The sequence below is a fragment of the Rhincodon typus genome, chromosome 4, assembly GCF_021869965.1.
Source record: "Rhincodon typus isolate 14 chromosome 4, sRhiTyp1.1, whole genome shotgun sequence".
In the NCBI taxonomy this organism is placed as follows: Eukaryota; Metazoa; Chordata; class Chondrichthyes; order Orectolobiformes; family Rhincodontidae; genus Rhincodon; species Rhincodon typus.
The window spans coordinates 11,990,906-12,017,291 of NC_063335.1; the positions used below are offsets into that span (position 1 = coordinate 11,990,906).

Genomic DNA, 26,386 nt, shown 5'->3' on the forward strand with positions numbered 1-26,386 from the left:
GGGAAGACAAACTCATTGCTTTAGCCTTGTAAGGTGCCAATATGGATATGATGGGTGACACAGCAGTCTTCTTTGCTACCACGATTCTATAAGTGGGCCATACAGAACACAAGACATGCATTTACAATGCTTTTCACAACTACCGGATGTCTCAAAGTGTTTTACGACCAAATAATTTTGAACGCAATCACAGCTGTGATGTAAGAGGCAGGTTCCAGGTATAGTCAACAGTCTATGGAAAGTCACCTCAGCTCCGGTGGGACAATTTGTTTCAGCACCCTTGAGTGGAAGATCAAGCTTCTGATAGTACCAGCAAGAATCGCTGAGAAACTGAGTATACAAGTATAAAACTGGACTTATCTGCCATTACCTATAGTAAACAGCTCACAGACCATCACTGTTAAAAGTTTGGAAGTAAGTAATGACTATAGCAAGTACCTGGTATCACAGAAACTAAGGAAACCAAAGAATTTTTAAAAATGCAGTAAACTGACTGAGCAAATAGTGACTACACTTCGAAAGGCCTGACACCACTGAGGTTGAAAAGATAGCTGTTTGATTACTTTTCTTTTTATTGCTGTAAGTTGACTGGATTAACCGCTATCAAATCGTGATTGCAGAATTAGAGCAGATGTAAAGTTGAATTTCATTAAAATAAGTAAATACAGACAGGCATTCAATAAATTTGGCAAAGTTGACACGAAGTTACAGTGCAAAGATAATCTCATTGCAATAAACTAGAAAAACTTAAAAGCATATCACAATTTGTATTTCTAAAGTAAAGCCTTGCCATACAGGTCTTTGCCATTCCCGTTTCTCCTATTAGACGTGTAGCGTTCACTGAATTTTGGGTTTCAGGAACTGAAAAACCTTTCAGAAGATACAAATATAATGATGACATGCTGAGACTGTACTTTTGGGAATGGAAAGAGTGCTTTGGCTGCCATGTGATTAAGCTTGAAGATGTGTTCATATTTTATAAAATAGACATCAGTGCTACCATTCCCCGTTATAATGTTGGGCAGGGAATAGAGCATTAATGAATCGCCATTTAGATACATTAGGCAGTCTGAAGGTAAAAGAAACAGCCTGACCCACACCCTCCATATCCACCTTCAAATAAACCTCCAAGCACATCACATTCAGCTAAGAAGCTTTAAAAAAGGTATGACAAATTTTATATATTCCTTATTTTACTACTCTATTTTGACTTTTGAAACTGTTTATATTGGTTAAAATCATTGTATCTATTAAATAATCCTTCCACTATGTATTCATAGAATCCCTACAGTGTGGAAACAGGCCATTCAGTCCGTTGAGTCCACACCGACCCTCCAAAGAATATCCCACTTACACCCACACATGTAACCTGCATTTCCCTTGGCTAGTCCACCTAGCCTGCACATCCTTGGACACTATGGGCATTTAACATGGTCAATCTACCTAAGCTGCACATCTTTGGACTGTGGAAGGAAACTAGAGCACCCGGTGGAAACCCAGGCAAACAAGGGGAGAATGTGCAAACTCCACACAGACAGTCATCTGAGGGTGGAATCAAACTGGGATCCCTGGCAATGTCAGGCAGCAGTGCTAAGCAGAGCCACCATACCATCCATCATGTACTGTATGCATCTAAAGGTTTAGCTGGTTGGAACATATCCAAGTTACTCCCATTATAAAAACGCATACATAATTTGCAAGGTTTTCTAGGAACATAACCCCTGTAAAGAGCAGTACGTTATTGGACAGTTTTCCTTTCTAAAGCCTTTAAAAAAAATTTCAGAAGAAGTGCCCAATTTTAACCCATTCAAAAGCCAAACACATGCCGACATTTCTTGACTGAAAGTCATTAGAACAACTGGCATTCAATTAAAAGACAGGATGATCATTGTTCTGTCGCAAAAGCAGAAAAGTGGAGCATGTGTATGGAATATGCTTCATCTTCTTTAAAGATGGAAAAGTTCCATAGCACTCTAGATTTAGGATAGATATTTGCTTTGGAAGTCACATGGCAAAACAAAAGCTACCAATCAAAAGCTAACAAATCTAAGATAAGCTTAAATGGGAAAACTGATAACTGATGCAATTACCTCCTTAGGAGTTGTTTTGAATAGCGTGCCAGAAGAATGCTTTGAGTAATAAAACAGGTACTGAGTTTCTCGATTTAATAGTAGCCTTGACTGCAAACAAACACATTGAAGCAACAAAATAGGAGTTTTAGAAGACTTTTACCTTTAATAAAATTCTTTCCTAGGATATGTGTATTGCTGGCTGGGCCAGCAGTTACCTCCCATCCCTAATTGTTCTTGAGAGAGTGGTGAGCTGATTTCATGAACCACTGTAGGCCATGTAGAATGCATACACTCACGATGTTGTTAGGAAGGCATTTGCAGGATTTTGACCCAGCAAGTGAAGAAACAGCAAGAATGCTCTAAGTCAGGATGGCTTATTGTAGGGAGTGTGGGGGGTACCTAGCAGATGTTGGTGTCCCTCTCAATCTGCTGCCTTTGTCCTGCTAGGTGAGAATTGTACGTTATGGGTTTTAAAGTTGCAGTTGAAGGAGTCTTGCCGAGGTGCTGCAATGCATCTTGTAGCTGGTGGGAGGAGTGAATGTTGAAGGAAATATATATGGGATGAGTGTCAAGAAAGCTGTCTTTTTTTCTGGATGGTGTTAAGCTTTGATTATTGTTGGAGCATCGCTCATGCAGGCAAGTGGAAAGTATTATAACAAACTCCTGACTGGTGTCTTGTAGATTGCGGAGAGGATTTGGGGACAGTTTTAGGAAGTCACTGGAATACTGCATAACATTCCTTGCAGTATCCCAAGCCTTCAGCTATTTCTTAATATCACATGGATTGAATTAAATTGGCTGATCACTGCCCTCTTTGATGCTGGGTGATTCAGGAACAGGTCAAAATGGACCACCTACTTTGTACCTTCCAGTTGAAGAATGTTGCAAAATGCTTCAGCCTTGCCGTTTGCACTGAAGTGGTGAGCTCCCCACCTTCAAGGGTGAAAATATCTGAACACTTGTGGATGATCCAACTCCTTACAGTCACGATCACTTAGCTCTGTTAACTTAATGCTTTTTATGATTTTCCCTGACATACTAATAGCCCTAAGATGCAGTTTCACCAGCTGGACACCTCATTTTCCTGAAACAGAAGATCTGGAAAAGCTCAGCAGGTCTGGCAGCATCTGTGAAGAAAAATCAGAGTAAATGTTTTAGATCTGTTTCAGTTCTGAGGAAGGGTCACCAGACCTGAAACATAAACTCTGATTTTTCTTCACAGATGCTGCCAGACCTGCTGGGCTTTACCAGCATCTTCTGTTTTTGTTCCTGATTTGCAGCATCCGCAGTACTTTCGGTTTTCATTTTCCAGTATGTCTGGTGCTGCTTCTGCATTTGTTGCTGTATCAAGGGTGACCGCATAGATTGATGGTATTGTGAGAATGGGAGATATGCTAGGCTATGAGATTACAGATTGTGGCTGAATGCAAGTCTGCTGCTGTCGATAGCCTCATGGCCGTCCAGTTTCAAGTTGCTAGATCTGTTTAAAATCTCTCTCATTTAGTTAGTTCTGTTCAACAAGATGGGGGATATCGTCAAGGTGAAACCAGGATTTTGTCACCTTAAGAACTATGTGGTGTTCACTCTCTCTAATACTATCAAACACAAATGCATCTACAACAGATAGATTGGTGATGGCAAGATCAAGTAGGTTTCCACTCTTGTTGCAACCATTGACAATAGTTTTCATGGCTATTGAGATTAGTTTTTAATTCCAGATTTATTAAGTGAGCTTCATCAAAGTTTGAATTAAAAAAATTATGAAAGGTCTCTCAAGTTTGTATACAAGAAATAGCCTAAATATTTTAGCACATTTACAATAATTTCCGCAGCAAAATTTGGATTAATGCGTCAGTCTTTGCTGTCATTATTTCAGTGAAATGATAGGAATTTTGGGAATAAAAACAAAAAGTGCTGGAGAAACTCGGCAGGTATGGCAGGATCCGTGGAGACAGAAACCGACTTAATGCTTTGAATCTGATATGACTCTTCAGAATTTCAAGATTTCCCACAGGTGAACAAATTCTGAAGAAGCTGACAAGTACATTTCTCCAGAGATTGAGTTCTAAAGGTTCCCAAAGACTCCACTGTAATCATGACTTATTGGGAACAAATTGGTGAAATTATTGCCACTTTTATCCTTAATTTTATATCAATATGCTTGAAATGGTTACACCATCTTGAATGCGGTTCAACTGGCCTTCAGGGAAGGAAATTTGCCGTCCTTAGTTGGTCTGGCCTATGCAACTCCAGATCCACAACAACATGGCTGACTCTCACCAGTCAAGCAGTCTCACAGACTAGTCAAGCAACAGCATGACAAAGTTATCCTTATGGAATCATACCTGTCTTGGACAATGCACCAAAAATCACCTTAATTTTCCCTGGAAATATTCTGTCCCACGGTCAGGACAGACCCTGCAGAGGTGGCGACACAGTGGAATTCAGTTGGAAGGGAGTTGCTCTTGGAGTTCTTAACATTAACTGCTTCAGGTTTAACATGGGCAAGGAAACCTCCTGATTACCACATACCGTCCTCCCTCGCTGATAAATCAGTACTCCTCGATGTTGGACAACACTTGGAGGAAGCACTGAGGGTACTCTGGATGGGGCATTTCAACATTTACCACCAAGAGTTGCTTGGTAGCAGCACTACTGATCAAACTGGTCAGGTCCTAAGGGACATCGCCGCTAAACTAGGTCTGCAGCAGGCAGTGAGAGAGCCACAAGAGGGAAGGACATACTTGACCTCATCCTTACTAATCTGGCCAGTGTAGATGCATCTGTCCATGACAGTATTTGTAAGAGTGACCACTGCACAGTCCTTGGAGTGATGAAGATCCACCTTCACATAGAGAACCTCCATCATGTTGTGTGGCATTATCACCGCGCTAAATGGGATAGACTTCGACCAGATCTACCAACTCAAGATTGGGCACCTGTGGGCCATCAACAGCAGCAGAACTGTACACAGCACAATCTGCAACCTCATGGCCTTGGCATATCCCTCACTCAACCATTTCCATCAAGCCAGGAGATCAACCCTGGTTCACTGGAGGGTGCAGGAGGACATGCCAGGAGCAGCATAAGGCATACCTAAAAATGAAGTGTCAACTTGGTGAAGCTACCAAACAGGACTACTTGCATGCCAAACAGCATACGCAGCAAGTGATCAACAATCTAAGCAATCCCACAATCAACGGATAAGATCTAACCTCTACAGTCCTGCTACATCCAGTCTGAATGATGGTGGACAATTAAATAACTCGCTGAAGGAGGAGGAAGCTCCGCAAACATCCTCATCAATGACGAAAGGGCACATCAGTGCAAAAAATAAGACTGAATCATTCGTAGCAATCTTCAGCCAGAAATGCAAAGTGAATAATCCATCTTGGCCTCCTCCAGTGGTCCCTACAGTTACAGATACCAGTTTTCAGCCAATTTGTTTCACTCCATGTGATATCAAAAAATGGTTGGAGGCACTGGATACTGCAAAGGGTGCTGACAACATTCCACAGTAGTACTGAAGACTTGTGCTCCAGAACTTGTTGCTCCCCTGGCCAAGGCATTTCAGTAGCTACAACTCTGGTCTCTACAAGACAAATTGGAAAATTGCCCAGGTATGTACTGTGAACCAAAAGCAGGACAAATCCAATCTGGCCAAATACCACCCCATCAGTCTACTCTTGATCATCAATAAAGTGATGGAAGATGTTATGGACCAGACCAGACCTCCTCAAAATATTTTGAGGTGGTAGCCTGGACCCTCCCTCACCATTTTTCTTATGTTAAAGGGAAGTGTGAAGTGCTGTGGTCCAAATACATGCAACTGGTCAAACCATTTCGACATTAAGCAAAACACAATTTATTTAAACACTATAGTTAAAATACAATCAAAGAAAGAAGAATCTAGAAGGACTTAACTCTATTGGAAAACTTAACAGAATAAGTAATACAGTAAATATAACAAATTAACTGGTCCAATATCGTAATGTCCCATAAACACACTCCTTGGCAAAAAGGCAAATACAGGCACAGATTCTCATGTGCAGTTCTCCAATCCAGGAGGAAAAACCAAGAGAAAATTCAGAGAGAGTAGCAGCCAGGAGACATTTACTGAAGCTTCCAACTCTGTCGAGACCCCAACAGCTTCTAATGCTACTGAAAAACCCAGAAATCTTGATCTCCGAGAGCTGGCCAAACCATTCAGGCTATTTAAATAAACCCAAAGCCTCACACAGCGTGTTTACACTAGTGGTTTTGATGGACTGCTCATTACTTCTGCCTTACAACTTTTCTTAAAAAAAAAACTGGACAAAATAACCTCTAAAAGCCATAGCATAGTCACAACAGTGCTATCAAGCAGCACCTGCTCAGCAATAACTGCCTCACTGATGGCCAGTTTGGGTTCCCCCAGGGCCTCTCAGCCCCTGACCTCATCACAGCCTTGGTTCAAACATGGACAAAACAGCTAAATTCCAGAGGTGAAGTCTGGGTGAAAGTGACTGCCCTTGACAACAAGGCCACATGTGACCAAATGGGGCATCAAGAAACTCTAGCAAAACTGGAATCAACTGGTATCGGGGAGAAAACTCTCCAGTGGTTGGATTCATACCTATCACATAGGAAGGTAGAAGCTGGAGATCAATCATTTCTGCAGGAGATCCTCAGGGTAGTGTCTTCAGCCCAATCATCTTCAGCTGTTTCATCAATGACCTTTTCTCTACCATACTGTCAGAAGTGGGGATATTTGCCAATCATTGCACAATGTTCAGCACCATTTGTGACTCCTCAGATACTGAAGCAGTCCATGATCAAATGCAACAAGATCTGGACAATATCCAGACTTGGACTGACAAGTGGCAAGTAACATTTAGACCACACAAATGACAGACAATGACCATCTCCAGTAAAAACAAACTAATTATCGCCCCTTGACATTCAATGGTTTTACCATCACTGCATGCCCCACTATCAACATCCTTGGAGTTACTATTGCCCAGAAACTCATATAGACACATCACATTAACTCAGTGGCTACAAGAGCAGGTCAGTAGCTACAAATACCATGAGTAATTCACCTCCTGAATCCCCAAAGCCTGTTCACCATCTACAAGGCAGAAGTCAGGAGTATGATGGAATACACCTCACTTGCCTGGACGGTGCAGCTCCAAAAACGCTCAAGACACTTGACACTATCCAAGGCATAACAGCCTGCTCAATTGTGACAACACCCAAAAGAATCCACTCCCTCCACATTGACGCTCAGAAGCAGCAGTTGTATGCTGTCTAAGGATGTTCAGTGAATTTCTGCAGTGTACCTTCCAAGTCCACTTCTATCTAGAAGTACAAGGTCGGCAGGTACACAGAAACACCGCCATCTGCAAGTTCCCCTCCAAGCCGCTCACCAACCCGACTTGGAGCATATAGTCATTCCTTCACTGTTGCTGGGTCTAAACCCTGGAATTCTTTCCCTAAGGGCAGTGTGGGTAAACTTACAGAAAATGTACTGCAGTGTTTTAAGAAGGCAGCTCATCACAACCTTCTCAAGGGCAACTAGGGTTAGGCAGAAAATACTGGCCAGTCGATGCCTAAAGCCTATGAGTGAATTAAATAAAATACACAAACAGCAGTACTGAAAATTTACTGCTCCCAAAAGGGTAATTTACATTTATGATTTATTCAATTTCTCCAGAATGATAAGAATGCACATTTAATATTTTTTTTAAAGTTTCTTCAGTTTAGTTTCTTCATTAATCCAATCAAAAACAGTTAAATATGAAAATCTGAATTAAAAAATGAAGGATGTTAAGTGTTTTAAATTTCAAGGTCGGAATGGTTCAGTGTGATTAATTTCTTGGATACTTTTTTAATCAACCTATTCAGATATGTTAAGAGGTACCGCTGAAGCAAGTAGGATTTGAACACAGGCCTTCTGGCCCAGAGATAGAAACATTGACATTGATGTTGCTGCACATCAAGACAGTCCCTTGATTTGGCACCAAATTTAAATAGCCAATAGAGTTAGAAAAAACACAACACAGAGTTTGCTAGATTTCTGGACAGCTTTCTTCGAAATCACAGTGAGCTTTGCTGGTAACTTCAAAATCTAGGCTATTATCCATGTCAAACGCTGTATCATTGTTTTGCTATTCTGAATCAATAATTCTATTTTTCCTTTCCTATTTGCACTGGTATTTCAAGTGGTTTCTGTAGGCTTCATAAAATCACCCTTTAAAGCTGCATTTCTCTCTTAGAGGCTCCAAGGTTAAGTGTCATGAATGTAAAATACTTTGCTGGATTTTGCCACATTGAATTTATCACCACTCAGCTAGTTATAAGAAATGTATGGTCACTCCAATAACTCTTTTGGGCAGTATATTTATGGGCATCAATTGAAAATGGCATCAAACTCATCAATTATCAGATAGTCTGACAACATTCATTGTCAATGTTTACACCTGAAGAATGGCCAAATAGTACAAAGGCATCATCAGTACCTGTAAAGTTGGTTTTGACGAGCAAATGTTTTTAGCTAAAGGAGAAAAAAAAGGTGAAAAAATAAATTGCTGTGCTAGAAATCAGGACAAGTATAATTTGAGAAATCTGAAGAAAGCACAAGGCCCACTTTGCAGACCACTGTTGGAAGTAAAAGCATATTTGCACAATTTTTCCACATGAAGGTTTTCCAGGTGACAAACCAGGAAACTTTGATAAAGTTTTGCAATCAAGATTATTCTATACAACATATTCAGATACAAAACCAATTAGAGCTTGCATGGGTTGTATTTTCAGAACTATTAGGATGGTTTCAGCACACAGTTCCAGCACAGAAGCAGAGTCATGGACATCCAAAATTGAGCAGTCCATCTAGAATTCTGTCCTTTATGTTACCCTTCTGTTCACTAGCCCATCTACAACTCTCTGAAGCTCAAGTGATGAGGGTGCCTTATTTAACTCAACATAACAGGAAGTTGTGAAAAAGTGTCAAGAGCAGATTCTGTGTGGTATTTCCTTCTCCATGCCCTTCACCTTTCCTGCAGATATCAAAGGAGCCTATGTGTAAACCAGAACAGATGGAAGGTTTTATATCCTAGCATTACTGAAAGCAAAGGCAAAAATACATCACCTCCTAATCACGGAAAATCACTGCGATGACAACTTCTACACTTGTCAGCCACATGGGAATTCACCACAAAGCTCAGGATGGTCTCTCACGTGAGTAATTTGTTCTGCCTGACAACAAGTCAGGGAAAAACAACTGTCATGGATCAAGGTGTTCAACCTCTGTTCCTGATCACACAGAATAACATCCCACTGTATGTGGTTGGAAAATTCTGCTCTCTTGGTTCACAATGATAATTTGCCCCTTCAGGAATAACACAGGGAAAGCAACTACCAGCTTTGGTCGACTCACAAAACATTTATGAGACAACATCAAAACTAATCCTTTGGGCTAAACTGATTACTTCTAGTCCTTGCTGTACGGCTGTAAAACACAGGTACTTATTGCATTATAGGTCTATTCTGGCAGGACAAAATCACAAATGAGGCACTTTTCTTGAAGGTAGAGTTTCCAACAGTGATGAAACCATTCAAACAGAGGTACGTTTGATGCTTCAAGCACATCAACAATTCAGAAAGTGGTTGCATATCCAAGGACCTGCTATAGGTGTAAGACAGCAGGAGCCAGATGATCAGGGGCATGAGCTGGGGAGTTCACAATTGTGAGCTGGAAGATATGTGTAGCCAACAAATAACATAAGGACCCCAGACAATCTCATACTTCAATGAATAAAGGAAACACGGAGGATGATCAACATGAATTCCTAGAGAGCTGTGGTACACTTTGGATTATTTCATAATAAGCTAAGTAACCCTCAGGATCCTGTAAAGGATATAGAAATGCCTGGAAAGAAATGGAATGTGTGCGCTCTGTTGAACTTTTCAGGTGTGAAGCACAAATGTTTATAAAATACAGAATTAAGTTAGCACTTGCTTTGTTTAACACTTGTGCAGCAAAGTTACAGTTAGTAACTGAAAGTATTCTTTTTCATTTTAGAAGGTTAGTGCTTAGGGTCAGTTCATAAAATTTTTTTTAAACAGGTTAATAAAGACAGAAAAATGTGTAAATACTCAACAGGGCAGGCAGCATCTGTGGGGAGATAAAGATAGCTAACACTTCAGGTTGATGACTTCTCATTAGAACCAGAAAACATTAAGAGATGCAACAAGATTTTAAGTAAATGGAAACGCAGGTAGGGAAGGAAATGCAACAAAGGAAAAGTCTTCACTAGGGTACAAAGCAACACCAGATAATAATTAAACAAGTCAGGAAGTAAAGGATGTGCCTTGAGGAGGTCTAATTTTCTATTCAACCTGTTCAGAGATGTTATTACAGACCTCTGGAGCAGGCAGGACTTGAACCTAAGCCTCCTGGTCCAGGGGTAGGGATACTACCATTGTGTCATATGAGGGCTCCCTGCGAGGAGGTCTAAATGGGCTAACAAAATCATTATGAACAGCTGCTGTCTGATTAAAAAAAAGCACGGCAATTATGATTTGAAATTGTTGAACTTGATGTCAAGTCCACAAGATCATAAATGCCCATTCAAAAGGGATGCTGTTCCTCAGGCTTATATTAAGCGTCATTAGAACATTTTAACGAGCCCAAGAAGAGAGGGATCAAAGTTGGGATGGGGGCGAGGAAATTCCTAGTTACACTTGCAGACTGAACAAAGGTGTTTAGTGAAGAGATCAACTTATCCTCACATTTTGTCCATAATATGAAGGAGGCTGAATTGTGAGCAGAAGATACAGGGTACAGAATTTAAAGTAGTATGAGGAAATTTCTGTTGTACATGGAAGGGTGTTTTGGACTCTGGACCGTGAAAAGGACAGATGCAAAAGGGTAGGTGTGGCCTCTCTTTTGCCTGCACTGGTGCAATAATACGTTTTTTTGAGGGGAGCTAATTGGGGGGTGGGTGATTCAAGAGTACAGCAAATTTTATGATGGAAACAGTCTTCTTAAAATGCTGATATGCAAAGTAACATTTGATAGTGACAACATGAAGTTAAAATAATCTGGAGGCTGTTGGAGTGAAAGGTAAGGATAAGGGGTACCCTATCTGGGTAGGAGGAGAAGGGTGAGAGTAAAAGTTCACGAACTAGAAAGAGTGGACACAGTTTAGGACCCTATTAAATAGAGGGGGCCCAAGTAGAACTGGAACAATGTATGCTCTATAGTATTCCACAAAAAAAAATCATGTATAGGCATAGTTTCCAATTTTACTTGGTGGAAGAGATTTATAAAATCATGACAGGCATGGATAGGGTGACTAGCCAAGGTCCTTTTTCTAGGGTGGGGGCTTCCAAAACTAGAGGGCATAGGTTTAAGGTAAGAGGGAAAAGATTTAAAAGGACCTGAAGGGTAACTTTTTCCATGCAGAAAGTGGTGAGTGTATGGAACGAGCTGCCAGAGGAAATGGTGGAGGCAGGTACCATTACACATTTAAAAGGCATCTGGATGGATATGACTGGAAGTGTTTCCAGATGTAGGCCAAATGCTGGCAAATGGGGCTAGGTCAGATTGGGATCTCTGGTCGGTGCGGACAAATTGGACCGAAGTGTCTGTTCCCATGCTGTATGACCCTATGACACTAAGTAAATGAATTAAAGAATCAGCTGATTATGACAAGTACAGGTTCACCGAGTAGTGGTTAGGGATTGGTTGGACCTCTGATCATGGAAGAGCCTGAGCCCTTCAGGTTATTCTGGTGAGCAATGGATATGTGAAAGAATTTATGAAAAAAGGAGATAGTTACATTCATTGCCACTGGAAACTTAGCAACAATTGTTAGACTTTCTACTTTCCTTTTCAGTTTGGGACATTTCTTTTGAAGCTGGTGATTTATGCACTTGCAAAGATGTTAAACCTTTCAACACCTTCACCCTCACTGGGTCTATACTAACATTCCACACTCCTACTCAACTATTATATTTAACTTGCCTCCATCTTTTGTGAAGACAGATGAAAAGTATTAAGAACCACGTCCAAATCTTCCATCTTCACACACACTGAATGTAAATTTCTCTCCACAGGTATTATCTGGCCAATTGAGTAACTGCCAACATTTTATATTTTTCTTTCAGATTTCTGAACCTTCATAGTATTTTGTTTTCATCAAGGATGCATGTCTTGTCTGATATCAGGATAGATCCAATTATCCCCACAGTAACTAGATCCTTACTTCCACTTGCTGGGGAGAATCAGCTGGTCACGATAGGTCTGACAGGCCACCAAGTGGGCCTGCAACACGTATAAAAATCTTGAAGTAACACCATGAAATAAAAGAGATAAAACCAAAATGTGAAGAAATTCAGCAGGTCTGGCAGCCTCTATGGAGTGAAAAACAGAGTTAACATTTTGAAGCCATTACAGCTCTTCTTCAGAAATGTTGCAAAGAACAGTGTTTGGAAAGGAGGTTATGGTCACGATGGATTTGAAACATTAATTCTTCTGGTCTCTTCACAGGTGCTGCTATACCCGAGTTAGAATCATAGAATCCCTACAGTGTAGAAGCAGGCCATTCGGCCCATCAAGTCCGCACCGACTTTCCGCAGAGCATCCCACCCAGACTCACCCCTGCATTTCTCAGCCTAGACACTATGGGCAATTTAGCATAGTCAATCCAACTAACCTGCACATTCTTTAGACTGTGGGAGGAAACCCACACAGACATGGGGAGAATGTGCAAACTCCACACAGACAGTCACCCAAGGCTGGAATCAATTCTGGGTCCCTGGTGCTGTGAGGCAACAGTACTAACCACTGAGCCACCAACAGTTTTTCCAGCATTTTCTATTTTTATTTCAGACCTCTAGCATCCTGTGTAGTTTTATTCCATCCAAGACAGATGTAGGAGGACAGCAAGACCAATATTTAGTGGTACATTTACCCCTTGTTTAAGTTACATGCATGTTGCAAAGTCAGCCGCGTGCCTTAAACAGCAATTTAGAAATATTTTTGTTTCTCCACACTGGTGCCTCAGCAAGCTTTATTCTGCTCCTCTGATGCTGCCTGGCCTGCTGTGTTCCTCCAGCTCCACACCTTGTTATCTCAGACTCCAGCATCGGCAGTTCCTACTATTCCTTATTCAAACTACAATATTTTCAAGCATTTCTCTTACGAAATCTTAACTTAAAAATGGGCAATATCTATTTATATTAACTGCAAGACCGATCAAACTGTAGCCTCACAGGCAGTGGTGTATCCCGTTGTGAGTAATAATTATGTGCTGAAAGGGGAATAAAATACTAATAGAAATTCAAATTTAGCTTTTCCATTGCACTGAAATGAACAATAAAGGGGCGGGAGATGCAAGAGTTTGAATACACCAATGCAAGCAGTTACCTGAACAAAAACAATGAATAATTACTGCCCACCAGGGTTGGTCGAAGACTCACCCCTCCTGCACAGCAACAGGAGCATTTGGGGGTGGGGGGGAATATGTTTCAACCAATTGTGTTTTTTTTTGGGGGGGGGGGTGTGGAACACTCCCATCTCTCATTGGTCTTTCCTTCACAGCCTAGCCGGTTGGGTAACACTAAACAATCCCACGTTTCCCTCCCCTCCTCGTTTCCGGCCTGGGTTAGTACCTACCTCCCAGAGCAAGAATCTGGGCCTTCCGGCAGTGCCCCCCCTTAGTAACGGTGCCTGTTTCCGGCTCTCCTGCCCCGGGCCCTGGTGCCGGAGCCGGTCCCGGTACCACTCCCGGCAGCGACAGTCGATAAACTTGTTTCTTGTTGAAGTCGCACTTGGATGCGGGGTGGAAATTTTTAATGTGGGACACGGGTATAATATGATGCACTTGGTCCTGCAGGAAGCGCACGCAGGCGAACATGTTTGTTGAAGGGCGCTGCCAATAGCAGTATCAGCAGCAGCTGCCGTCGCCACCACCTTTTTCTCCTCCTCCCCCCTCCCGGCTCCGAGTAGAGCGGAGAGGAACACAAGCCGATCTCAGGCTCCACCGCGAACCACCACCACCCCTCCCCTCACCCTCTCCAGCAGCTGGCTGCGCCTGACGTCACCGACAGAGGCGCCCCGGCGCCAGCAGCAGGAGGTAGACTCGGACTGTACCCCAGGGCAAACGCGCTCTCACGGATCCCAGGCTCTGCTTTGTGTACAACCGACCCGGTGGGCAGTGAATAACGTTCCAAACATTCCGCGTTTGAAATGTATGCAATTTGTCGCAGCGTACCCGTTTACTGTCTTGATTATTATTATAATATTTTGCAGAATGGGGTTGTTTCGCATGTTGGACAAGACTCCCACGGTAGGATGAGGTAAAAAGCGCATGCAACAGCCCAAAGTTTAAAAGAACTGCTTAACACGATAAATAATGCAAACTTTACCTAGTACATTGCTCGAAACGCAGTGAATATCCAAGACGAATACCGTACGAAGAAAACTTTTAATGCGCATGGCATAAATGTATACAGTAGTTTAGCCTCAGGGTTTGAAAAAAAAACATTTATTTTGTAATTTTTTGGACTCATTGAGACAAGGAAAATTAACATTGGATAATTTGCCATTTTTATTTTGGGAATTCAAGCATGTGACTGCAGCCGAAAGCCAGCGTTTTCTATCTTATCAGAAGAGCACACCTACTTGTAAATCTGATGTGTTCCCTTTCCCGAACTACAAAAATGATGTCTTAAAATCTGTAATCTCTTAAATTTACAGCCCTTCACAAGTTAATGTCATGCATTAGAGTAAGATTTGTGCCGTCGGAGTACAGAGATTTTTTTAAAAAAAATTTTGGGCTATGTGTTTTTTATTCTTCTAATATTTCTCTTAAAAGGTGGTGAGGCGTATAAAATAAGAATTTTGATGGCATTGAGCGAACAGTAACGTATTTGGAAGTTAGGATGGTACGAATTAAGGGAACTTAGGTCCAGGCCCGAAACGTCAGCTTTCCTGCTCCTCTGATGCTGCTTGGCCTGCTGTGTTCATCCAGCTCTCTACACCTTGTTATCTCAGATTCTCCAGCATCTGCAGTTCCTGCTATCTCAAACAACTTTTTAGGTGGTTGTGTTCCAAAGTGCCTACTGCCTTTTTGAGCAATTAAGGTCACAGGTTTGGATGATGTTATTGAAATCTGGATGATTGCTGCAGGGCACCTATTAGACTCTACTTAGACTACAACAAAATAGTGCGTACGACAGAGTAAATTTTGAACAAACACATTTAATGAGGGACATTTTCAGGATATTATTCTGGGAGGAATTCCAGAGTGGGTCCCAGCCAGGTCCACTCAGTTTCTTGTTTTTTCCTTTCGCTTGGAAAACTATAAAGTTGAGTGAATTATGTTGTATGCACTTGATTTCTGCACATTATTATACATTGTTATGCACATAAACTATGCAGGAGCTTGCTACACCAAATGGCAATTAAAATTTATTAGATGCAGTAAATACTACAGATGGTGCTTTTCATGAGCAGGAAGTGAACATACTTTATCCTTTAAGACAGTGATCTTCAAACTGTCCTATGTGCACATCAGTCATGTTTCAGTGCCTTGCAGCTTGAAAACTGCAGACTCTTACCAGGTAGTTCAAGCTTGTTGAATCATGTTTTTCAGTTTGATCCAGATGCAGAGTACAGTTAAGTTTTATGGGGCAATGCAACAATTGAATCATAAATATATTCAGAAGTGATGTGTGAAGCTAGTGTATTACTGCACTAGAAATATTTGGCCTTCTCAAGTCCATGCAAACTCTTGGCAAGGGCAGCTTAGCTAGTCCTCCTGGTAACCATATCGGATAAAGAGCCCTTCATAAGGAAGAATAACGCAAAGCATTTTACAAAGATAAGAAGATTCCAAGCCCAAAATCATAGTGGTCAATAAGAGAGATAACAAACAAACGATCAACAAGGTACATTTTTAATGAATCTGTTGAATTCAGATGCAGCGTCATCAAACTAGTTTTGTGAAAAACTTTCCCAAATTAGAAGCTTAATGTTGTTACAAAACTTCCACTAAAAATAAGTGCTACCCTCAGACAAATTTTCTACCATGGCTAAGATTGTTTTTACGTCAACCTGAAGTAAGGATTGTGATATGGAAAATTCAGCCAAAAACAAAAAGAATATTGGATCTTTTATTTGTTTACAATGACGTTATGCGACACCAACATGTAGAGGTGGTAGCATTGTGGTAATTTTTTTTTCCTCTTTGTGGGATGTGGGTGTCACTGGCTGGCCAGCATTTGTTGCCCTTGAGAAGGTGGTGGTGAGCTGCCTTCTTGAACTGCTGTGGGCTGACCCACAAGGCCACTGGACTAGCAACCAAGAGACTTAGGCTAATGTTCTGGGGATAAGGGTTTGAATTTCATCATGGCAGATAGAATATAGAACATTACAGGTCAGGAACAACTCTTTTGGCCCACCATGTCTGCAGCACCATTATGCTATTCTAAACTAATCTCATCTGGTTGTACATGGTTCATACCCCTCTATTCCTACGTGTTCATGTGTCTGTCTAAATGCCTGTTAAACTTGGCTGATGTATCTGGATCTACAACCTTCCCCTCACCGTGCATTCCAGGCACCTACATCCTCTGTGTAAAAAAGCATTCTTCACAGATGTCCCTTAAACATTTCCCCTCTAACCTTAAATCTATAACCCTTAGTATTTAACATTTCCACCCTGGGAAAGAGACTCTGAGTATCTGCCCTATCTGTACCTCTCATAATTTTTGGATATGAATTACTTCAGTATCGAAGGATTTTCAAATGGTGCTGAACATCGCGCAATCATCAGCGAACATCCCCACTTCTGACTTGAAGGTAGCTGAAGATGTTTGGGCCTAGGACACTACCCTGAGAAACTCCTACAGAGATGTCCTGGAGCTGAGATGACTGATCTCCAACAACCATGACCATCTTCCTACATATCAGTTTTGACTCCAACCACCAGATATTTTGACCCCGATACCCATTGATTCCAGTTTTGCTAGGGCTGCTTGATGGCACAGTCAGTCGAATGCAGCCTTGATGTAAAGGGCTGTCACTCTCACCTCACCTCTAGAATTCAGCACTTTTGTCCATGTTTGAACCAAGGCTGTACCCACATTCGCCACTTCCTCTGGAAATTTGTTCCACACACAAACCACTCTCTGTGCAAACAAATTGCCTCTTGTGTCTTTTTAAAATGTTTCTCCTGTCACCTTAAAAATATGTCCTCTAGTCTTGAAATCCCCCACCCTAGGGAAAAGATACCATTCACCTTACCTATACCCCTCATGATTTTATAAATATCTGTATGGTCACCCCTCAACCTCCTACACTGCAGTGAAAGAAGTCTTAGCCTACCAACCTCTCCTTATAACATAAAACATCCATTCCCAGCAACATCCTGGTAAATCTCTTCCGAATCCTGTACAGTTTAATAATATCCTTCCTATAACTGGGCGATCACAACTGGAGACAGTATTCCAGAAGAGGCCGCACCAATGTCCTGTACGACCTAAACATAACATCCCAAGTCCTATACCCAAAGGACTGAGCGATGAAGATAAGTGCACTAAATGCTGTCTTAACCACCCTATCTATATATGTGATACAAACTTCAAAGAATTAACAAATCACTGGTGTCCCAGCTGTGAATGAATCTCTTCCCACGCTTGGCACAAGTTAATGGTTTCTCACTGATGTTTAGTTGAGATGAAAGCATGAACCCAGTCACACACCAACCAGCTATTTCCACCTCAGGAACATCACCCTAGACTCAGATCCTCTGCTGCTGAAACTCTCATTCGTTCCCTTGTTAGCTCTGAGTATCTAAAACTCTGAAACCCACACGCTCACTTGTACCAAGATAAGTACCATCGCTCCTGTGCTCCCTGACCTACAAAGACTGCTATCTATAAACAAAAACATTTTAAAATTCTCACCTTTGACTTAATTCCTGGCTGCGATCATCCCAACCTCCCCACACCATACAACCTTCAAGACTTCGACAACTCATTTAGTTTAAGACTCCAATAATATGTTTATTCATTGCTTCACCATTGGTGGCTCAGCACAATCTGGAATTCCCACCCTGAACCTCACTGGTTCGCTTTCCTCCATTCAGATATTCCTGTAAACCTATTTATTTGGCAATACTTTTGGTCACCTGACCTACTATCTCCCTCTGTGGCCTCAGGACGCACATTCCTCTATAATATTTGTGTAATTAGAAACATGATAAAATTTAAATTATTGTTACTTTGTACATATATCATCAACTAAAATTATTAAAATGCTTAAGTGAAGCCTTCAGACTATTCTTGTAGTTCTTCCTTTACCACCATGAAAACATATCTCGTTATTCTTTTTGTGGTTCTGTAAGTGAATGTCACATATTCTGACTTGTTGAACAGCCCTATTCAGTTAGGACATCTCCAATATGTTATTGGCACTTTCATGTCAGCTCAATGAATGCACCTCAGCGTCTGGTATTTGGGCCTGCCATTTAATCTTCAAAAGCTTCAAAAGACGGTGAGTGTAAATGGTCGAGCTTCTTGCCACAACATTTGTACACAATCCCAGTCTCACATACATAGATCAGAGCTGACTTGTTTTAACTGACATTCAGCTTGGTAGACTGACTTTCTCCTCTTCATTCTCAGACTGATGTTCAAAATCTGCTGAAGACAACACTTACTTTGGCGATTCTTGCATGTCTCTCATTGTCAATATGTACAAGAAAGTGAGCTGCTGACATAAGTGAACATACCCAGTGCTGAGAGATTCTGATCATGGACTGACTCCTTGGGCATGAGACATGACTTTCTTGGAATAGACTTGTACATCAATTCAGATTTTGTCAAGTTGATCCTAAGGCTAAAGTTGTTACATGCACTGAAGAACAAGTCCATGCTACATGTATCTCCAACTCTGAACTGGCAGTTAGTGCACAGTCATCAACAAACACGAAATTGTACAACACGTTGATAAATAAGTTAGTCTTCGTCTGGGGTCATCTCAGATTGAGGACTATCCCATCCATATCGTTTCTGAATTTGATGCCAAGATCACCATCACGGAAAGCATCAGCCAGCATGACAGAGAAAACTATGCAACACAGGGTTGGTGCCAACATACAGTCCTTTTAACCCCAATTGCATGATTTGGAACTGGTCTGAAAACTCACAAAACTCCAGCGCACACATGAACATGCTGAATTGGAACTGTCAAACAATTGTTATCGGCAACATTACAACTGAAAAACCTGGGTCTGTTGCCTCACTTTGCACATAAGGAATGGTTTAGTGCTGTTGCTACAGAAAGAGAGAAACTTTTAGATTTTTGTATAGACAGATTTATTAGTCAAGGAAAAGTGGCCTTCTGAATATAAATTCCAATTTCTTTACATATTTAGAGCTGTACAGAAAAACTGTTCAAAAATAATTGAGAAGCATTATTAGCTACTTTCATATTTAAATAGATTACCAAAATGGTGCATAAAGACAGAGTAGTAAATATTTGCAGTGAAATACAAAGAGTGGTTTTTATAAGGAGAGAGGATTCAATTACCTTATTGTAGACTGGGAATAATAATAGGGTAAAGGGCAAAAAGAGGACAGTAATTCCTCAAATTCATACAAGAGCATTTCTTGCTCCACATATTCCCAGACATATGAAAGCAAGCATCACTGAACTAAATTCTTGGGAATGAAGTAGGTGAACTGGAGCATCTTTCAGTTGGGGAGCATTTGGTAAAACTATCATATCAGATTTGGAACAATAATGCAAGGCACAATCAAATTTAAAAATATTACATTATTTCAGTGACTTGAGAAAGGATATGAAACACAAACAGCAGCATGAAGATTGCCCGGTAAAGTAGTAGTTATCAAGGGTGATATTATGCAGTGAGCAGCAGATACACTCATCCCAATGCTACTTATGAGTACTTGTTTTCTTAAAAGAATTACTAAAACGTTTTATATGCAACACTGTCATATTGTGTTATAACTTAGAAAAGGAAAGGTGCATGATGACTAATCTATTTGAAAAGATTCAAACAAAAATGTTTGCAAACCACTGTACTAGACAAATGGAGGATTGCAAATATTACACCCTTGTTCAGATAAAAAAGGATAAATCAAACATTTATGGATTTAACTTAACACCTAATGTAGGTAGTAGGGAGACCTCAATCCATGATAAAAATAATTATGATTTAGAAAAAGTATAGACTAACAAATGAATATCAGCATATTTATGCTGATGTTCATTTGTTAGTCTAAGGTAAATTGAGGTATTATTTGATGAAGCAATGATGAGGGGGAATGAGGATAATGTAGTGTACATCAATTTCTAAAAAGGCATTTTAGAAAGTACTACAAGGCTTTTAAGAAAAACTACAATCCATGGGATTAAAGGATAACAGTTACATGAATGTAAAACCGGCTAACGGACAGAAAGCAACAATGAACAGTTTTCAGATCAGAGAAAAGCATCGCGAACAATTGTTAGGACTTGGATATGCAGAGAACTTCAAAATGTTCACATGACATGAAACAAGGACAATAACAGGGTCTGGGAACACACATTTGAACTGGTGACGCGAAGACATATGGTATATGAAATTTAACGGAGAAGTAATACGGTATGTTAAAGAGAATGAGCAGAAGCTATATATTCCGTATATATTAAAGGTGTTGCGGTGCAGCGAGTCCTGGGATATATGTACACAACACTTTCAAAGCACGGAAGAAATATGGAAAGTGCCACGGCTTCAGTTCAGAAATAAGCTTTGCAAAGCCCAAGAATGTGAAGATGGGATTTGATATAGGTGTTCAAAATCAAGTTCCGTTTTGATAGATGAATTAAAGAGAAAACTGTTCCCAGTGGTCGAAGGGTCGGTAAACCCACAGATCGGCAAAGGCGACATGAAAACTGTTAGTGACTTGTAACTTGAAATGCACTCCCCGAAAAGGCGGTGGAAGTAAATTTAGTAATGTTTATTTTTTCAAGAAAGGAAAGCTAAAAGGAGGAAAATATAGTGCCAAAGATATGAAGGCGAATTAGTCAAAGTTCTTTCAGAGCCGTCACAGGCTTGTTGGGCCTCTTGTGCATTGTTCTCCGAAATAGCAAATATTCTTAGGACTGACAACGCAAAGATAAGACATCAGATGGACGAATAAAGCCAAACAATGTAACTTGTACCGTCGTTTTCGAAAAGGGAAGAAGTGTAGTTGTGGTACGGATACTTTAACATTAAAAAAAATCAAAGATGACTATCACTCACTGATTAAATAAAGTGGAACATGAAGCTCTCTGGAAAAACGATGTTCTTTCTCTCCCTGCTCTGTTTGCACAGCCCGGGTCCGGCTCACTCACTCCCTGTCGGTTGGACGGTAAACATCCGGTACGTTTGAATAGTTTTGGGCGGGAAGCTGCTGCGGCGGCCGCCATCTTGTTTACTCGGGCAGTGTTTGTGTGTGAAGCTGGGGGTTGCTGGAGAGGGATACCAGGCTGATCGCAGAAGCAGAGCTACAGTGGACCGTAAGTTAAAAGCGCAAATACGCGGATGCACATGTGAATGGTTTTTAGCCAGTTCCCGGTCCTTGCTGCGTGGCTCAGACTTTATATTTATAGTCGGCGCGGTGGATGCGCACATCAGCGTTGGGAGAAGGAGTGAGGCCCCGGGCCCACCGTGGTTCTGTCTCTCTAATGTATGTGCTGTTGGAGAATCGGCACCTCGATTAGGGGCATGGGATGGGGGCGGTAAGAAAAATCCCTGGAGACCTTGGCGACAACACCCGTGGGTTAAAATGGCGACAGGAGAAGGGAATGTAGTAGAAGCGTAAGCGGCCTATCCCCGACCTCGAGTGACCAACTCCGCCGTTGTTGCCCGTCTGAGAGGCGGGTGCAACATGAAGAAAATTGCAGAGAGTCTCAGGGCCCTCGGCCTTCGGTCATCGATCTAACGGAGAGTTGTGCTGGATCCAACGCGTGACGGATCTCCGTTTTTCTGTGCTACACACGGTGTAATTTATAGTCTATTTTAGGCCGATATCCTGCTTCTAATTGTATGTTTATTCAGTAACTCCGATTGTTTCAATCCCGTGTCGGGCGCATCCCTTCCCTCTCCTCAATATTCTGTCTGGGGCCTTTTATATATTTTGCCAGTAATTGCGGTTTTGACATCTCACCCATCGCCTTGCAGAAATTCTCCGAGACACTGATATACTTTATATTTATCGCGCGCTTTAATCTCGATCGATTTTCCGAGCTCATGTTTAGAGATAGGCTTGTTTCTAGTAATAACAGTGACTGACTTAATCTCGCGATACAATCACAAGTCTTTTGTCCATTTTAAACAACACATCTGTTGAAAACCTCGTCTATATTATATTGTATGACAACTTATTGGTAACATAGTACTTGTAAAGCTTTTGATTGGTCTCTGTAATCTAAGGCACATTAAGATGCTATTGACTCATTATAAATTATTTTTCATATCATACTCCAGAGTTAGAAATATTTAGTTATGCTGTCCAAATCCCGATTTCCTGGGTTCTGTGGTTACCCTAACTGAATCTTTCCAGCCCTTTTTATACCAGCTCAATGTTCACAAAATAAGCACGGAGTACGATATAGATTTCTAATTTTTTTTTGTGTGTGCTCAAAAGATAGGCAGAAATTGCTGTCAAATTAAATGGTGGTTGTATTTGTTATATGTTTAAAATGTCTGAATACCAATCTTTTAATTCAATTTTAATTTAAGAAGTGAAACATAGCCATATTTAATATTCAAATATGAGGTCAGAGAATAAATTGTTGAATTTTAATTGAACACTTGAATTATTCAAATGTTAACTAATTAACTTGTAATAATTATTATGAGAGGCAAAGAATGTACTGTAGAAGAGAAAATAAGACAAATGAACTTGATTGCTGGTAACATTTGTGTGTTGTAGTTGGTTAATGAAAGTAATGAATGTGATTTTAACAAGGAGGGATAAGGAGTGATTTTAACAAGGAAGGTTTTTCAGGCAAATTTGTCTTGAAATATGCAAGTGTTTGAAAATAGCCATTTATTTAGACAAATGAGAATAGTCTTAAATGGAAGAACTTGGATTTGGAAATGTTTTTCCTGCCGATAAAAGCATCTATTGGCATGAGCTGTCACCTGTTAGAAGAATTCAGCACAATTTACATAAATGTTAGTGAGCTGCAAGGCTGCAGTTCAAATCTGTGCCTAACTATTGAGTTACTGCATTGTTGACTAATGGTTGTTATGCAACATTTTATCCTTAATGATGACTGCAGTCTTTCTGGAGAGATTATACAAGCATTGCAACAGTGACCTGATCAGAAGGTTAATTTTTGATCCTAGTCTTCATCTCTGTGTGTATAAGGCAGCAATGAACAATATCAAAGACAATCTGGACGTCCATATGGGGGTAGGATCACGAATCCAACATGATAATTTGGGGACAGACTTAGAAATTTCTTTTTGGTCCACAGTTGTATTGATAGAATTTCAATCTTTCAGATGTGGTCGGAGAGGATATAGTTAACAAGACAAACTCAAAGGTCATGCATTCAATAGAAAAATTGGGGTCGATTGACTTTGACTTTGCTGGTTAGTGGATTATGTTGTATGAATGGGAACAGAAACATTCACATCGATTGGGAAACATCCATTGGCTATGTTGTGTTTACTGAACTTATTACAATTACACAGCACTTCCTTGAGACATTTTCATGACTGGTTGGAGTTCTGTAATGACAAAGCTGGGAAAATAAACCTCTTTATTCAAAGCTGTCAACACACTGTAGAGGCTTCAGGCCAAATCACATACACCAACGTCTTGAAATCACTGCTCACATTTTAATAGCCACAGCAAATTTCACACAGCACCTAAGACAATGCCCAACAATGTCAATAAAACAACCCACACATTTTTTTAAAATGTCAATTTGCCTTAATGCCTTAAAGTTAATGGATCCTTTCAACAACAAAGAAGAATCCCACAAACAAATTAGTTTTCTTCCTTTGGCTGTTTACTATCTGTGTACTAATTCTTATAATTCATCTAATGAGTTTTGAGGTAGTACGTTGTTTACATACTAACAAATGGTCCAAACATTGCCTTCACCAACCTTCAGTGGCAGAGGAAAAATTTAGATTATAAATGGCGATTACATTTGTGAGAATATACACAGTTGCTGATATTTATATTAAGGGGACAGAAATTTTATATGGTGATTTGGAAGGAGTGGAGTTGCTGGAATATTAACATTTTTAGCTCTAGTGTTTCATGTGTCGTGTTCAGAGTTCTGTGCTGTTTCATCTCATCAATCATTACATGAATTTATTGGACAAATTTTTTAGATTTGTCGTTTTCAGATTGGTTAGTGCAAGTGATTTTGTGACACCAGTGCTTTTATCTTGTGTATAACAATCTTAGATTTCTTGGAATTTTTACGTTCTACAAATTTGAATTTTATCATCTTTTAACTTTGTAAACATTTGTCTTTAAATATAGTCACTGCGTATCCGTCTTAGAGTTTTTTTATTTAAAAACAAAATTCTAAAAATATGAAAACCAATAGAACTGCAGATGCTGTAAATCAGGAACAAAAACAAAGTTGCTGGAAAAGCTCAGCAGGTCTGGCAGCATCTGTGGAGGAGAAAACAGAGTTAACGTTTCGGGTCCGGTGACCCTTCCTCAGAACTGAGTTGGAAACCAGGTTGTTTAATATGCTTAGAGTTTAAAGGGCCTGCAAATTTCATGTGAAGGACTGTCCGTGTTAATATTACATGACATTATTTTGAGAAATTCTTGATGTTTGTGGATTTGGCTTGACTGGGAAGAACAGCTTAAACCTTAGTAAACATAATACCTGTATATTGACGTATTAGGGAAAGTTTCAAATCCTTCAATTATTTGATTGGCACAATTGTGAAAACTTGAAGTGAGTTCTTGAGATTAGTTGCTGAAGTCAAGCATTTCATTGATTCCAATGATTCATTGCAGACTGGCAGAAATTGTGTTTTTTTTATTTGCATTGTTGCGATCGATCACAAATTGGATCGTTTAAGTCCCCAAGTAGTTTATTAATCCTTTTGCTTGTCTCTTGTTTCCATCAGTACTGTTATGCACGTTTATATGGGATGTGTGGTTCATAGCCGGATTAATTTGTCCGTTCCAATTGGTTACCATCTTTTCCAGCTGTCTTTTATTATACCTGGCACTGGAAAAGTACGTTAACAGCCAATGAGGTTAAAATAGTTTTTTTCAAAAGTGCATTTTAACTCTTACTTTTTAATAATCTCCAACAATGGAGGAAAAACTGAAAGAATTGACTCCACACTCATGGTTAATTCCTTGTGTCAGAGAAGTTATTATTCTACCATGAACAGAATCTGTAATTGGGAGAGCAGCAGTGGCAGAACGCTCAGGACCCAGAAAGACCAGAAGTCGTCTTTTGTGTTGGACTAGAGTTGCTTGCAATAAAAGAAGAACTTGACTTCGAGATAGTAGGAACTGCAGATGCTGGAGAATCCGAGACAACAAGGTGCAGGGCTGGATGAACACAGCAGGCCAAGCAGCATCATAGGAGCAGAGAGGCTGACGTTTCGGGCCTAGACCCTTCATCAGAAAAGGGGGAGGGGAAGGGGGTTTTGAAATAAATAGGGAGAGAGTGGGAGGCGGATAGAAGAGGGATAGAGGAGAGGATAGGTGGAGAGGAAACAAACAGGTCGAAGAGGCGGGGATGGAGCCAGGAAAGGTGAGTGTAGGTAGGGAGTTAGGAAGGGGATAGGTCAGTCCAGGGAGGACGGACAGGTCAAGGGGGCGGGATGAGGTTGGTCGGTAGGAGATGGAGGTGCGGCTTGAGGTGGGAGGAGGGGATAGGTGGGAGGAAGAACCGGTTAGGGAGGCAGGGACGAGCTGGACTGGTTTTGGGATGCAGTGGGGGGAGGGGAGATTTTGAAACTTGTGAAATCCACATTGATACCATTGGGCTGCAGGGTTCCCAAGCGGAATATGAGTTGCTGTTCCTGCAACCTTCGGGTGGCATCGTTGTGGCACTGCAGGAGGCCCAGGATGGACATGTCGTCTGAGGAATGGGAGGGGGAGTTGAAATGGTTCGCGACTGGGAGGTGCAGTTGTTTGTTGCGAACCGAGCGTAGGTGTTCTGCAAAGCGGTCCCCGAGTCTCCGCTTGGTTTCCCCGATGTAGAGGAAGCCACACCGGGTACAGCGGATGCAGTATACCACATTGGCAGATGTGCAGGTGAACAT

At 40.9% G+C, this 26,386-nt stretch overlaps 2 protein-coding genes and 1 long non-coding RNA gene across 8 annotated transcripts in view; 2 read left to right on the forward strand and 1 right to left on the reverse strand.

Moving 5' to 3' along the window:
* LOC109924520 (BEN domain-containing protein 5-like) overlaps positions 1-14,098 on the reverse strand; it is a 38,060-nt gene extending 23,962 nt beyond the window's left edge. Inside the window, exon 1 of the mRNA XM_048596346.1 lies at positions 13,735-14,098. Coding sequence (XP_048452303.1) covers positions 13,735-13,975 — 241 coding nt within the window. The 5' untranslated portion in view covers positions 13,976-14,098. The remainder of the gene's footprint in view (positions 1-13,734) is intronic.
* Positions 14,099-14,111: 13 nt separating this feature from the next.
* Positions 14,112-15,543, forward strand: LOC125483020. The gene is made up of 3 exons (XR_007262013.1): positions 14,112-14,268; positions 14,371-14,417; positions 14,936-15,543. It is a non-coding gene; the product is annotated as an uncharacterized LOC125483020 (long non-coding RNA).
* A 5,979-nt stretch (positions 15,544-21,522) lies between these two features.
* The window catches only part of rad21b (RAD21 cohesin complex component b), a 62,974-nt gene continuing 58,110 nt past the window's right edge, over positions 21,523-26,386 (forward strand). For 2 of the 6 annotated variants that reach the window (XM_048596340.1, XM_048596344.1), the window contains exon 1: positions 21,523-21,633. The gene's annotated coding sequence lies outside the window, so the exon portion shown is untranslated. The remainder of the gene's footprint in view (positions 21,634-26,386) is intronic. The other 4 variants (XM_048596342.1, XM_048596341.1, XM_048596345.1 and 1 more) reach the window with 3 other exon arrangements.